This window comes from Macaca thibetana, chromosome 2, assembly GCF_024542745.1.
Source record: "Macaca thibetana thibetana isolate TM-01 chromosome 2, ASM2454274v1, whole genome shotgun sequence".
Lineage (NCBI taxonomy): Eukaryota > Metazoa > Chordata > Mammalia > Primates > Cercopithecidae > Macaca > Macaca thibetana.
In genome coordinates this window covers 39,356,318-39,369,731 of record NC_065579.1, presented here as the reverse complement: position 1 = coordinate 39,369,731, position 13,414 = coordinate 39,356,318, and the positions used below count along the sequence as shown (strand labels likewise).

At 43.9% G+C, this 13,414-nt stretch overlaps 1 protein-coding gene across 1 annotated transcript in view; it reads left to right on the top strand.

Annotated features, from left to right (window-relative positions):
- The window catches only part of LOC126948920 (sulfotransferase 1A1-like), a 30,359-nt gene extending 18,917 nt beyond the window's left edge, over window positions 1-11,442 (top strand). Inside the window, exon 3 of the mRNA XM_050781371.1 lies at window positions 11,356-11,442. Coding sequence (XP_050637328.1) covers window positions 11,356-11,442 — 87 coding nt within the window. The remainder of the gene's footprint in view (window positions 1-11,355) is intronic.
- Window positions 11,443-13,414: the final 1,972 nt, after the last annotated feature.

Below are 13,414 nucleotides of genomic sequence, written 5' to 3'. Positions count from 1 at the left end.
ACAGAGTGAGACTCCGTCTCAGAAAAAGAGAAAAAAAAAAAGAGAGAGAGAGAGAGAGAGAAAGAAAAAGAAAGAAAAATCCACTCATATTTTGAGACATATGACTCTAAGACAATGCATGTGTTCCTGGAAGCTCTCCTCCCTCTCTTCTGTTTTAAACACGCCTTTGGCTGGTGTCTCTTCTTTACCCAGACTTGTGTTTGTTTTTCTAAGCATTCTGCACTTAGCACTTTTCTCATCCCTTTCTATACCCTCTCTCTGGGTAATTTAATCCTCTCTCATGGCTTGAATTTACACCTATACACTCCTGATTCCTAAATTTGTATCTTTAACTCAGAGCCCTTTCCTGGGCTCCAGACCCATGTATTGAACCACCTACTTTATAAGTATTCCTGTCTATCCAGCAGCTCCCTCAAATTAATCATGCAAAAATTGAACTTGCCATCTTCTCCTCAAATTCATTTTTTCTTTGTGCTAATGGGTGAATGGTACTTGTATTAGTCTATTCTCACGTACTATAAAGGAATACCTAAGACTGGGTAATTTATAAAGAAAAGAGGTTTAATTGGCTCACAGTTCTGCAGGCTGTACAGGAGACATGATGCTGGCCACCTCCTTGGCTTCTGGGAAGGCCTCAGGAAACTTAACAATCATGGCAAAAGGCGAAGGGGATGCAGGCTTCTCTTACATGGCTGGAGCAGGAGCAAGACACTTTTAAACAACCAGATCTCATGACAACTCACTATTGCCATGACAGCACCAAGGGGGATGATGTTAAACCATGAGAAACTGCCCCCATGATCCAATCACCTCCCACCTTCAATATTGGGGATTACAATTCAACATGAGGTTTGGATGGAGACACAGATCCAAACCATACCTGTACTACAATTTATCTAGTTGCCCATATCAGAAAAATGGAGCTCATCCTAAACCATACCCTCTGTCATCACCTTCATCCAATCAGTCATTAAGTTGAGTAAGTTCTTTCCACTTCTTTAACATCTCCCAAGTTAACACATTCCTTCCATCCCCACTGCTCCTGCCTGAATTTAGGCCATCATAATCTCTTGCACAGACCATAAAGGTCTTTTAGGTGGTCCCAAAGTTATCCTAAATGATCTCACTGCTTTTAGTCTTGACTCTTTCAATACATTTTTCCACACTTCTGCCAAATAGATTCTCTGCTATTTAAAACATTTCCAGGTTTCTGGGAGAGTTGGTGTGGAGGGAGCGTTTAGAGGCGTGTGGATAGTCAGAATTGGGGAAATTTGTGTCATGCACCCAGCTTGAAGACTTACTGGATCAGACTTACGGATCCATTCTCATATCCTTTTCTGTAGGTCCAAAACAAGAATCTGTCCCTCCTCCACCAAAGATAATGACTGTCTTAGAGTCTTTTCCTGGGGTCAATCCCTGTGAATCAGGATAGAGACAGAAAAGACATCCCCTAGTATTTTTCATCTATGAGGACACCACCAAGGAAGGACCCAAGGCTAAGAAATGAAGCTGAAAAAGGATCATGTACAGACAGAAAAACTCAAGATGCAGAAGGAATACCCCCAAGACAAGCATTTCAAGGTTAAGGCAAGGCCAATATGGCAAGATACAAGGAGGGGATTTCCTTTTCTTAGGAAATTCTTGTTTAGAAAGTTTATTCTGGACATGAGAGGTAGACATTCCCATTCTTGCTCCCACACAGGACAGCAATAATATCTTCTAATACAATGGTCCTCCACCTGAGGAATGTGTGTAGCCTTAGAAGTATGTGAAGACTTTCCAAAGGATTCAAGTGCAAGATAGTTCTAAGAAAACCAAACTTCAGGCCAGATGCAGCCACTCACGCCTGTAATCCCAGGATTTTGGGAGGACAAGGCAGACAAATCATTCGAGGTCAGAAGTTCTAGGCCAACATCGTGAAACCCCATCCCTACTAAAAATACAAAAATCAGCCCGGCATGGTGGTGTACGCCTGTAGTCCCAGCTACTGGGGAGGCTGAGGCAGGAGAATTGCTTGAACCTGGGAGGCAGAGGCTGCAGTGAGCCGAGATCGCGCCACTGCACTCCACCCTGGCAACAGAGCGAGACTCCATCTCAAAAAAAAAGAGAGAAAGAAAGAATAGAAGAAAAGAAAATCAAATTTCAGATCCTCAACTTTCTTGTTTCTTTTTTTCTAAATGTTTGGTACTGATTTTTCTCTCAGGTTCTCATTTCCTATATACCATTTTTACAGTTATCCTTCCCCCTCTGTACTAAAAAAAGCACACAGCTCCCACCCATCCTGAATCTCACTCTAGTGCACCAAGAAAGAGTGAAAGGGTGTGTGGGTGGTGTGTGTCTGTGGTGGTGTAGTGTGTGTGTGTTCATGCGTGTGCATGCATGCATCCGTGTGTGTTGGGGGAGGTTCGATATTTTGATCTTAGTGTTGAGAAAGTGAATCATTGGATAACAAGATTATTTGTAAGCCTGGTGTTTCCTATTCTTTAATTTCAACAAAATCAAAGGAGGATCTAATCAAGTTGTCAGCTGATAGTTCAACAAAAATAATTTTTTATTATATATCTTCTTTTGGCATATAACTTAGGAGGAGTTTGAAGCTTGAGTGATATTTGGTTATAACAAAATATCTTCCATTCTTCTATTCCCATCATCTTATTTATATAAAGATTTCTCAGTCATATATAATGCATATATATATACAAACATAAGCAAAAAAGAAATATGAATGATTCTAAATGCAATCTCATTTCAGCAATAAAAAATTTTCACCCATGCATTCATGAAACAATTTTTTAAAATAGGCTTCCATCTCATTAATAAACTTATTTCTAATTAATTCCATTTTAATTTACATGCATAATTTTTGTTGCCAAGAAGTATGATGGTATGATCAACAAAAGACTTTCAAGTATAAAAAAATTCTGTGGGCTGGGTGCAGTGGCTCATGCCTGTAATCCTAGCACTTTGGGAGGCCAAGGTGGGCAGATCACGAAGTCAGGAGTTCAAGACCAGCCTGGCCAATGTGGTGAAACCCCATCTCTACTATACAAAAATTAGCCGGGCATGGTGGTGGGCACCTGTAATCCCAGCCACTTGGGAGGCTGAGGCAGGAGAATCACTTGAACCCGGGAGGCGGAGGTTGCAGTGAGCCGAGATTGTGCCATTGCAATTCAGCCTGGGCAACAGGCATGAAATTCTGTCTCAAAAAAAAAAAAAAATCTGTGGAGAAAGTGGAATGGAAATATAAGTTCAAGGAGAAAAAAAGACCAATGTAAAATTTTCTGCTGAAAAAGAGGTTGTTCATGTTTTGTTTTGTTTTTGAGACAGAGCCTCACTCTGTCACCAGGCTGGAGTGCAGTGGCGCCATCTCGGCTCACTGCAACCTCCGCCTCCCGGGTTCAAGTGATTCTCCTGCGTCAGCCTCCTGAGTAGCTGGGACTACAGGCACACACCATCACACCCAGCTAATTTTTGTATATTTAGTAGAGACAAGATTTCACCATGTTGGCCAGGATGGTCTCCATCTCTTGATCTTGTGATCTGCCTGCCTCAGTCTCCCAAAGTGCTGGGATTACAGGCATGAACCACTGAGATGGACTACTCATGTATTTTTTAAATGGATGTTGGTTTGGGGCTGGGCGTGATGGCTCACACCTGTAATCCCAGCACTTTGAGAGGCCCAGGTGGACTGATCACCTGAGGTCAGGAGTTCAAGACCAGCCTGGGCAACATGGTGAAATCCCATCTCTACTAAAAATATAAAAATTAGCCAGGCATGGTGGCATATGCCTGTAATCCCAGCTACTTGGGAGGCCGAGGTGGGAGAATCACTTGAACCCAGGAGATGGAAGTTACAGTGAGCCAAGATTTTGCCACTGCACTTCAGCCTGGGTGACAGAGTAAGACTCAATCTCAAAAAAAAAAAAAAAGAGTGTTGGCCAGGCATGGTGGCTCATGCCTGTAATCCCAGCACTTTGGGAGGCCAAGATGCGTGGATCACCTGAGGTCAGGAGTTTGAGACCAACCTGGCCAACATGGTGAAACACCATTATTGGGGGAATGCACCCCCAATATTTCAATATAGGTTCTTTCTATCTTCCCTAAGCATCGGCCAGTCTGAGAAATAAAGAGAGGGAGTACAAAGAGAGGAATTTTACAGCTGGGCCACTGGGGGAGACATCACATAACAGTAGGTCCGTGATGCCCACCTGAGCCACAAAACCAGCAGGTTTTTATTAAGGACTTCAAAAGGGGAGGGAGTGTATGAACAGGGAGGAGGTCACAAAGATCACATGCTTCAAAGGGCAAAAAGAGAACACAGATCACATGCTTCTGAGGAAACAGGACAAGGACAACAGACACTCCCAGAGTGGCCGTTTATAGACCTCCCCCCAGGAATGCAATTCTTTTCCTAGGGTCTTAAAATTATATTCCTTGCTAGGAAAAGAGTTTAGTGATATCTCTCCTACTTGCATGTCCATTTAGAGGCTCTCTGCAAGCAGAAAAATATGGCTCTATTCTGCCCAACCCTGCAGGCAGTCAGACCTTATGGTTGTCTTCCCTTGTTTCCCTGAAAATCGCTGTTATTCTGTTCTTTTTCAAGGTGAACTGATTTCACATTGTTCAAATACACATGTTTTACAATCAATTTGTACAGTTAACACAATCATCACAGGGTCCTGAGGTGACATACATCCTCAGCTTACAAAGAAAGCAGGATTAAGAGATTAAAGTAAGACAGGCGTAAGAAATTATAAGAGTATTATTAGGGAAGTGATAAATGTCCATGAAATCATCACAATTCATGTTTCTCTGCCATGGCTCCAGCCAGTCCCTCTGTTTGGGGTCCCTGACTTCCTGCAACACCCCATCTCTACTAAAAATGCAAAAAATAGCCAGCATGATGGTGGGTGCCTGGTAATCCCAGCTACTTGGTAGGCTGGGGCAGGAGAATCACTGGAACCCAGGAGGCAGAGGTTGCAGTGACCCAAGATCGCACCATTGCACTCCAGCCTGGGCCACAGAACGAGACTCTGTCTCCAAAAAATAAATAAATAAATAGTAATAATAATAATAATGTTGATGGGGAGGATATCAAACATTGAATTGCTTTGTTATTTAGATTCCACTGGATTTATTTTAAAGTTATATAATGACTTTTTTTTTTTTTTTTTTTTTTGAGACGGAGTCTCGCTCTGTCGCCCAGGCTGGAGTGCAGTGGCCGCATCTCAGCTCACTGCAAGCTATGCCTCCCGGGTTTATGCCATTCTCCTGCCTCAGCCTCCCGAGTAGCTGGGACCACAGACGCCTGCCACCTCGCCCGGCTAGTTTTTTGTATTTTTTAGTAGAGACAGGGTTTCACCATGTTAGCCAGGATGGTCTCGATCTCCTGACCTCATGATCCACCCGTCTCGGCCTCCCAAAGTGCTGGGATTACAGGCTTGAGCAACCGCACCCGGCCTGACTTATTTTTAAATGTCTATATTTTTTAAGTGCCAGAAACTATATAGTTTGCAAGGATTAAACTTAACGATAAAAATGTTAAATGTCAACTTAAAAATATACAAGGAGATACATAATTTTCAAATTATTTTAGGGAACATGTGAGTCAAAATGTTTGATGACCACTGATTTAAGATTCTATAAGCCAAGGCCTTTTTTTGTTGTTTTACTTTTTTTGTTTTCTTTTTTTGAGACAGGGTCTCACTCTGTCACCCAGGATGGAGTGCAGCAGTGTGACTTCAGCTCACTGCAACCTCCGCCTCCCAGGTTAAAGTGATTCTCTTGCCTCAACCTCCCGAGTAACTGGTACTACAGCAATGCACCACCAGACCTAGCTAATTTTTGTGTTTTTTGTAGAGACAGGGTTTCCTATGTTGCTTAGGCTGGTCTCGAACTCCTGAGCTCAAGTGACATGCCTGCCTTGGCCTCCCAAAGTGCTAGGATTATAAGCATGAGCCACTGCTCCCGGCCCCAAGCCCATTTTGTTGTGTTTTCTTTTGTTTTTAATTTAACCAAGACTCAAAAAGACCATCATCACCAGAAAAGTGCTCTTGGTCCTGGTGACAGCTCCTTAATATTGAACCAGGCTCATAAAGCTCTATCCAGGAATTTCAAATTCCATTAGTTTAATATCTGGCCAGTCACCTCCCTTTCCCCTCACTTTCTGCTCTGCATTCCTCCTCAACTCTAAACCAGAGCCATGAGGGAGGCTTGCAACTTCTTAAAACCCCCCTAACATTTCATACCTCTGGGACTTTGCTCAAGCTGCTCTCTCTGCCTGGCATGAACTTTACCTCTCACTACCCTCAGTTCCTCTTCTCCAGCCAAAAGGGAATTTCTACCAGAAATTGTCACTTATAACTGTTTTGTTTATTTCTTTGTTTGCTTGTTTGTTTTGAGACTGAGTCTCACTCTGTTGCCCAGGCTGGAGTGCAGTGACACGATCTTGGCTCACTGCAACCTCTGCCTCCTGGGTTCAAGTGATTCTCCTGCCTCAGCCTCCCGAGTAGCTGGGATTACAGGTGTGCACCACCATGCCAGACTGATTTTTTGTATTTTTAGTAGAGACAGGGTCTCACCAGGTTGGCCAGCCTGGTCTCGAACTCCTGACTTCAGGTGATCCACCCACTTCAGCCTCCCAAAGTGCTGGGATTACAGGCATGAGCCACCTTGCCGGACCATAACTGGTTCTTAATTGAGGGTGACTAACCATCCCAATTTTTCCAGGACTAAGGGGTTTCATTGGTATGAGGGACTTTCTGTGCTAAAACCTGGATAGTCCCAGGCCAATCAGAATGGCTGATTACCCTACTATTGTATGTTCAAGTGACTCAAAATTTCACCTGAGGGAGTGGAACCAGCCTTAGGGTATTATATCTTCTCCCAGCTGACAGGTCTGTGGAAGACAATGCTCTTCCATATCCCAAGAGCATTTTCTTAGGCTAATACAGTTCAAACAGTTTAGGCATTTAAGTTACAGGATTTCTGATTATGAGCTCACACTTCAAACAGCAGTTATTTTGTGGTCTTAAAAGAAACACTCTCTTCTAATTAATTGAACTCATTATGTTTGCATATTCAATTCCTGCCAGTGCATGCCTTAGAGCATCACTTCAAAATAATTTGTCTCTGTGCATTTGGGGCACCTAGACTCCTAAAAATAACTTTGAGAGAAACATTATGCATTTCCTATGAATGTATGTGTTTGGGGAAGTAGGAGATGGAAGGTTGATTTTTTTCTTTTCTTTTTTTTTTTTTTTTTTTTTTTGAGACGGAGTCTTGCTCTGTTGCTAGGCTGGAGTCCAGTGGTGCAATCTCAGCTTACTGCAACCTCCACCTCCCAGGTTCAAGTGATTCTCCTGACTCAGCCTCCTGAGTAGCTGGGCCTACAGGCATGCGCCACCGTGCCCAGCTAATTTTTGTATTTTTAATAGAGACGGGGTTTTACCATGTTGGCCAGGATGGTCTCAATTTCTTGACCTCGTGATCTGCCCGCCTCAGCCTCCCAAAGTCCTGGGATTACAGGCGTGAGCCACCATGCCCAGCCAGAAGGTTGATTCTAATAACCCTTGGGAGTGTTTTCAGAATTTTCCCAGGGCAGAATGTGGTCAGATGCAGAGAAGCTATGGAGACATGTTACCTGACTGAGCTTCAGTATCAAATCTGTTCAATTGGTACAATTCAATAAAATAGATGTCACTATTTTATTGGATTATTGAAAAGATTGAAAGAGGCAGTGTAGCAATTTGGTGAGGAGCACAGATTCTGGAGCCAGGCACCCTGGGATTTAATTTGGTCTCTAGAGCTTACTAGCTATGTGACCTTGAACAAGTTACTTAACCTCTATGCCTCAATTCTATGCCTCAGTTTTCTGATCTCTAAAATGTGAATAACAACATAAGCTGCTTCATAGGCTTGTTATAAGAATCAAAATAATTAATATGTGTAAGGAATATAGAAAGGGGCTTAGTACACAGTAAATGATATACCAGTGTTTGTCAAGTAAGTCTATGTGAAGTACCTGGAGCATGAATAGGCACCTGGGAAATGGCACTATTATTGTATTTATATGCAGTCTTTCTTAGCTGGAATCTTTATATTTTCAGAGAATAAATGGATTCAACAGAAGTTCAACAAATTACTGAACCATGAGAACAGATTTTCTAACTCTCCACTAAGGGTCCTTTGTTCAAATTGTCTAGGAGCTCACTGAGAAAACACTTTGAGAGGTCAGATTTTTTTTTTTTTTTTTTTTTTTTTTTTTTGCATTGGTAAAAAGTTTGAAAAATGTCAACAGAATTATTTTTTAAAAATGTTTTATATTAGCAAAGCTGCCATCTCTGCAGTTTTTATCGAAAGTGTTTTTTTTCCATCATTTTTCTGTTTGCCCAGTAAGGGAGGTCAGCATATGCAGCCTGGTTCAGAGTCCAGGTCAGCAGGCAGCCATCCTCAGCAGGGCTTCCCTTGGTACACAGGGCTTTGAAACAAATTTTGGGTTACCATAGTAACCAAGGGAGCTTCTAGAAAAATTTCCAAATGAAACATTCATTCAGGATACCAACAGGCATGGCCTGGAGGTGGGGAGTTGGGGAGAAGAGGGACAAAAATGTGCTGTCCCTGACTTTACCAAGTTCACATTCTGTTGAAGAGAAACAGTGTAAAAAATCATTGACTTAGTTCCTCAATTTAAAGATGCTTTTTAAAAAACATTTTAAAGCTTCCAAAGTCAGATGCATGAATAGATGAGTTCATTTAATCTTTTGAATTCCCCTGACACAAATATCTATTATTAAATTCTCTATTAGTAAATTAATAGATTAAAAGATGTCTTACAATCTATAGTGTTTTGGAATGGAAAACATTTGGTATACTAGTGTGCCACGTGCTATGACAGAAGCACATACAAAGAACAGAAGGGGCCAAGCAATGAGGGGAGGGGGAAGCAGCATGAGAGTATTTGAGCTCCCTGGGAAGCTTTTTGCAAGCTTCTACCTTGGTTCTGACTTATTTGGATACAGAAAAAGATACAGGACTCTACCAGCAGGATGAAAATCAAATTGCCTTCTTTCTTTCTCAATTAAGTAAACATGGCACTCCAATTTCAGCTTGTGACACGAAGATGACAGAGAGGTAGAACAGGGCTTGATGGTGGCCAGCCTTGTACCACTGATTGCCAGTTTGTGAGTACTCAGCCCTAGCCCTTCCAGCTACATACCCAGGCAGCAAGGGGCAGATCTTGTTGAGGAGGCTCTGTTTGTACAATTAGCTTTGAGCACAGCTACTCTCATGGGTGCCTCTAACCGAACTTATAAGAAGTCTTATGGTTGGAGCCATACACATACCAAGTAGTAGAGCACCACACTCTTCCTTGTGTATCGGAGAGATGTTACTGTCCAAAAACCAAAAATACCAAATACTTATATAGCCCTTCTTTTTTTTTTTTGAGACGGAGTCTTGCTCTGTCGCCCAGGCTGGAGTGCAGTGTCATGATCTCAGCTCACTGCAGCCTCCGCCTCCTGTGTTCAAGCAATTCTCCTGCCTCAGCCTCCCAAGTAGCTGGGATTATAGGCACACGCCACCACGCCAGGCTAATTTTTTTGTATTTTCAGTAGAGACGGGGTTTCACCATGTTAGTCAGGCTGGTCTCGAACTCCTGATCTCATAATCCGCCCACCTCAGCCTCCCAAAGTGCTGGGATTACAGGCATGAGCCACCACATATGGCCCTATATATCCCTTCTTAACAGTTCCCCTCCCACAACCCCTTCACCCATTTACCCAGAGGCCCTCCGGGACCAACCATTAACATAAATTGAGATCTGAAGAACAGCTGCTCAAAATTAAAAAATTGAAACTCATGCCTGACAAAGAAAACACTTCTGGAGACAGAATAAGGACTGGAGAAGTTCTGAGTTTGCAACTTCTGATCTATTCCTTTGATCCCTACCCATGGCCAGAGCCCCATCTCTTTTTGGTATTCAGCCTACAAGGAACTGTCATGTAGTCATTCTGCCCCGTGCTATTCCCTTGCAAGGTAGACAGAGGAGGCTTCATTGATCTGGAATCACTTGGATAGGGTCTTGAAGGATGAGTAGGAGTTTGCTGAGGGGAGTTTCACAAGGGGGAAAAGTGGATTCCAGGCACAGAGAAATAGCAAGAGCCAAAGCTGAGAGGCAGAAAACATAAGGGACCTTTTGAGGCTCTATGGGTAATTGTATGTGATGGGAGTATGAGCACAAGATGAGGCTGGAGAGAGAGCAGGGCCAGGTGTCAGCAGGACTCTGGCATCAAGTGAGGAAACGTAGCTTTTACTTTGGAAGCAGTGAGAACCCCTGAGAGATTTTAAGCTGGAAAGTAAGATGCGCTGATTTGTGTTTAGAACCTTTGCCCTGACAGCTGTGAGGAGATGGTCAGAGACACTGGGGAACTGTGGGCGGGCCAACCTGCTTGAACCAAAGCAGAGGCCCTGGGAGTGAAGTGCAGAGGTCCCAGGGATATTTCGTTGGTAGGAATAACAATGTTTAGTGATAGGGGAGGGGAAGAGGAAAAGATATTGCAGAGTAGGCAATATTAGAACTGACTCAGGAAAATAATCCAGAAAATGTCACTGCTCTTTAATTCCTCATTCCATTTATATATCATTTTGGTGGAATTGTTTCAACCTACTGTAAGCAAAACCATGTAGAGCTGTTTTAAGAGCTCATTCTATTCTATACCAGTTGTATTTGAGATGTCTTATACAGGAAACACAGAGCCCATTTCTTTTTTCTTTTTTCTTTCTCTTTTTTTTTTTTTTTTTTTTTTGGAGACAGAGTCTTGCTCCATTGCCCAGGCTAGAGTGCAGTGGCGCGATCTTGGCTCACTGCAACCTCCGCCTCCCAGGTTCAAGCAATTCTCTGCCTCAGCCTCCCAAGCAACTGGGATTACAGGCAGCTGTCAACATGCCTGGCTTTTTTATTTATTTATTTTTTAAGTAGAAATGGGGTTTCACCATCTTGGCCAGGCTGGTCTTGAACTCCTGACCTCATGATCCACCCGGCTTGGCCTCCCAAAGTGCTGAGAATACAGATGTGAGCCACTGCTCCCAGCCACAGAGCCCATTTATGAGGAGACACAGGAGATAGATTTTATAGGGGGCTTCCTGTGGCAGGTGGGCACACAGTCTGTGCTATCTCCACAGAGATAGAGACTTAGAGACGGGGTTTTACCATGTTGGCCAGGATGGTCTCGATTTCTTGACCTCGTGATCTGCCCACCTCAGCCTCCCAAAGTGCTGGGATTACAGGCATGAGCCACCGCGCCCAGCCAGAAGGTTGATTCTAATAACCCTTAGGAGTGTTTCCAAAATTTCCAGGTTTCTGATTCCCATGCTCTCTTGGTTCCTCATTCTTGGCAAGAACTTCCAGCTGATGCTTCCCCTCTTCAGCCTTTCAGCCTCTAGATGACTGGATCCTTGGAGACAGGCACCTCTGGACCATCTAGTCAATGTCCCAAAAGGACGGAGGCACATCTTGGCAGAGGAATTCCACATCTTCAGATGTAGTACATCTATCAGGAGGCAGATGAGTAACAGGGAAAACTACTCAGTGGATCATGGTCACCCTGGGGAGATGTGCTGTGGATGACTTAGTGCTCAAAGGCTTTGTTCAGACTTAGCCACAAGGGGATGGCTTGGGAGGCCTGAAGTTCAGCTTCAAGCAGCCTCATGATGGGCAGTACTTGGGCCCTGGAGAGGTGAGTAAGGTAAGAAAAACTTTGACCTTTGACTGCAGAGGGAGCACGTCCAACTGCCTACAGGGACAAGGCAATAGTGAAGTAGGCTGGGGGAGATTGTGGCACCCTGGGGAATTTGTGCCTCATCTAGAAGGAATAGATTCTACTCAGTTCCAGCAAAGGTCATGTGGGAACACAAAGCCAAGGAAGGGAGAGCTGACAACGTTTCAAGAGAAGGCAGAAATTCAGATTTTTATGAGTAATTTCCTGATTTTTTGGATGTTGGGAATTAATTCAAAGTTTTTGTTTGTTTGTTTGTTTGTTTGTTTGAGACAGAGTCTCACTCTGTTGCCCAGGCTAGAGTGCAGTGATGCAATCTCGGCTCACTGCACCCTCTGCCTCCCAGGTTCAAGCAATTTTCCTGCCTCAGCTCCTGACTAGCTGGGACTACAGGTGCGTGCCACCACGCCCGGCTAATATTTTTTTTTTTTTTGTACTTTTAGTAGAGATGGGGTTTCACCGCATTAGCCAGGATGGTCTCAATCTTCTGACCTTGTGATCCACCCGCCTTGGCCTCCCAAAGCGCTGGGATCACAGGTGTGACGAAGTTTTAAGATGTTGAGCAAGCCAAACAAAGTTCTCCTGTGGCTGGATTTGGCCTTGCAGCTATCAATTTGCAACCTCTACTCTAAAACTTGAGCATTAATCTCTGAATTTCAATCATCTAGTGCTAGAACAGGAAAAAGGGTGGTGCTACTAAGAAGCTGGAAACAGGCAAAGAGGTTTATAGGATCTGAGGGGTCATTAGTCCAATTTCTAATTGCATAGATGGGGAAACTGAGGCTTGGAGAGAAGAAATGCCCGAGGGCACACAGTTCCAGGCAACAGTAGCATTTGCAATAAGAACAAGGAGACTCAGTCAGGCACGGTGGCTCACGCCTGTAATCCCAGCCCTTGGGGAGGCCGAGGCAGGCAGATCACCTGAGGTCAGGAATTTGAGACCAGCCTGGCCAATATGGTGAAACTCCATCTCTACTGAAAGTACAAAAATTAACTGGGCGTGCTGGCAGGTGCCTGTAATCCCAGCTACTCAGGAGGCTGAGGCATGAGAATCGCTTGAACCCAGGAGGCCGAGGTTGCAGTGAGCAGAGATCACGCCATCGCACTCTAGCCTGGGCGACAAGAGTGAGACTTTGACTCAAAACAAAAAAAAGAATAAGGAGACTCAGGCCAGGCATGGTGGCTCATGCCTGTAATCTCAAGACTTTGGGAGACCAAGGTGGGAGGATCACTTGAGGCCAGGAGTTCAAGCCCAGCCTGGGCAATATAGCAAGACTCTGTCTCCTCAAAAATTTTAAAATAAAATAAAAGAGGCTCAAGTGGGCCTGGCTGGCATTTGGTCTTCTTACCTCAGTTCTCTCCTTTGCTTATTTGTTTCCATCCTCTAGTTTGTGGCTATGATTGGTACATATGTCCCCCACTAAACTTTGGATTATTCCTATTGGACCCCTTGGGAGCTGTCCTGGCCTTCATCTGGAGTCTCTGCCCCAACCTCTTACCCTGGAGCTGGTGCTATTTCTGAGTCTGCTGGCACTGACTCCCTTGGGCTCCTCGGGTGGGCCTGTCTGAACTGCACATTGTGCTGAGTATGATCCATAGCTAGTATGGGACAAAAATAATGCTTGATCTCAGTGTGCCAT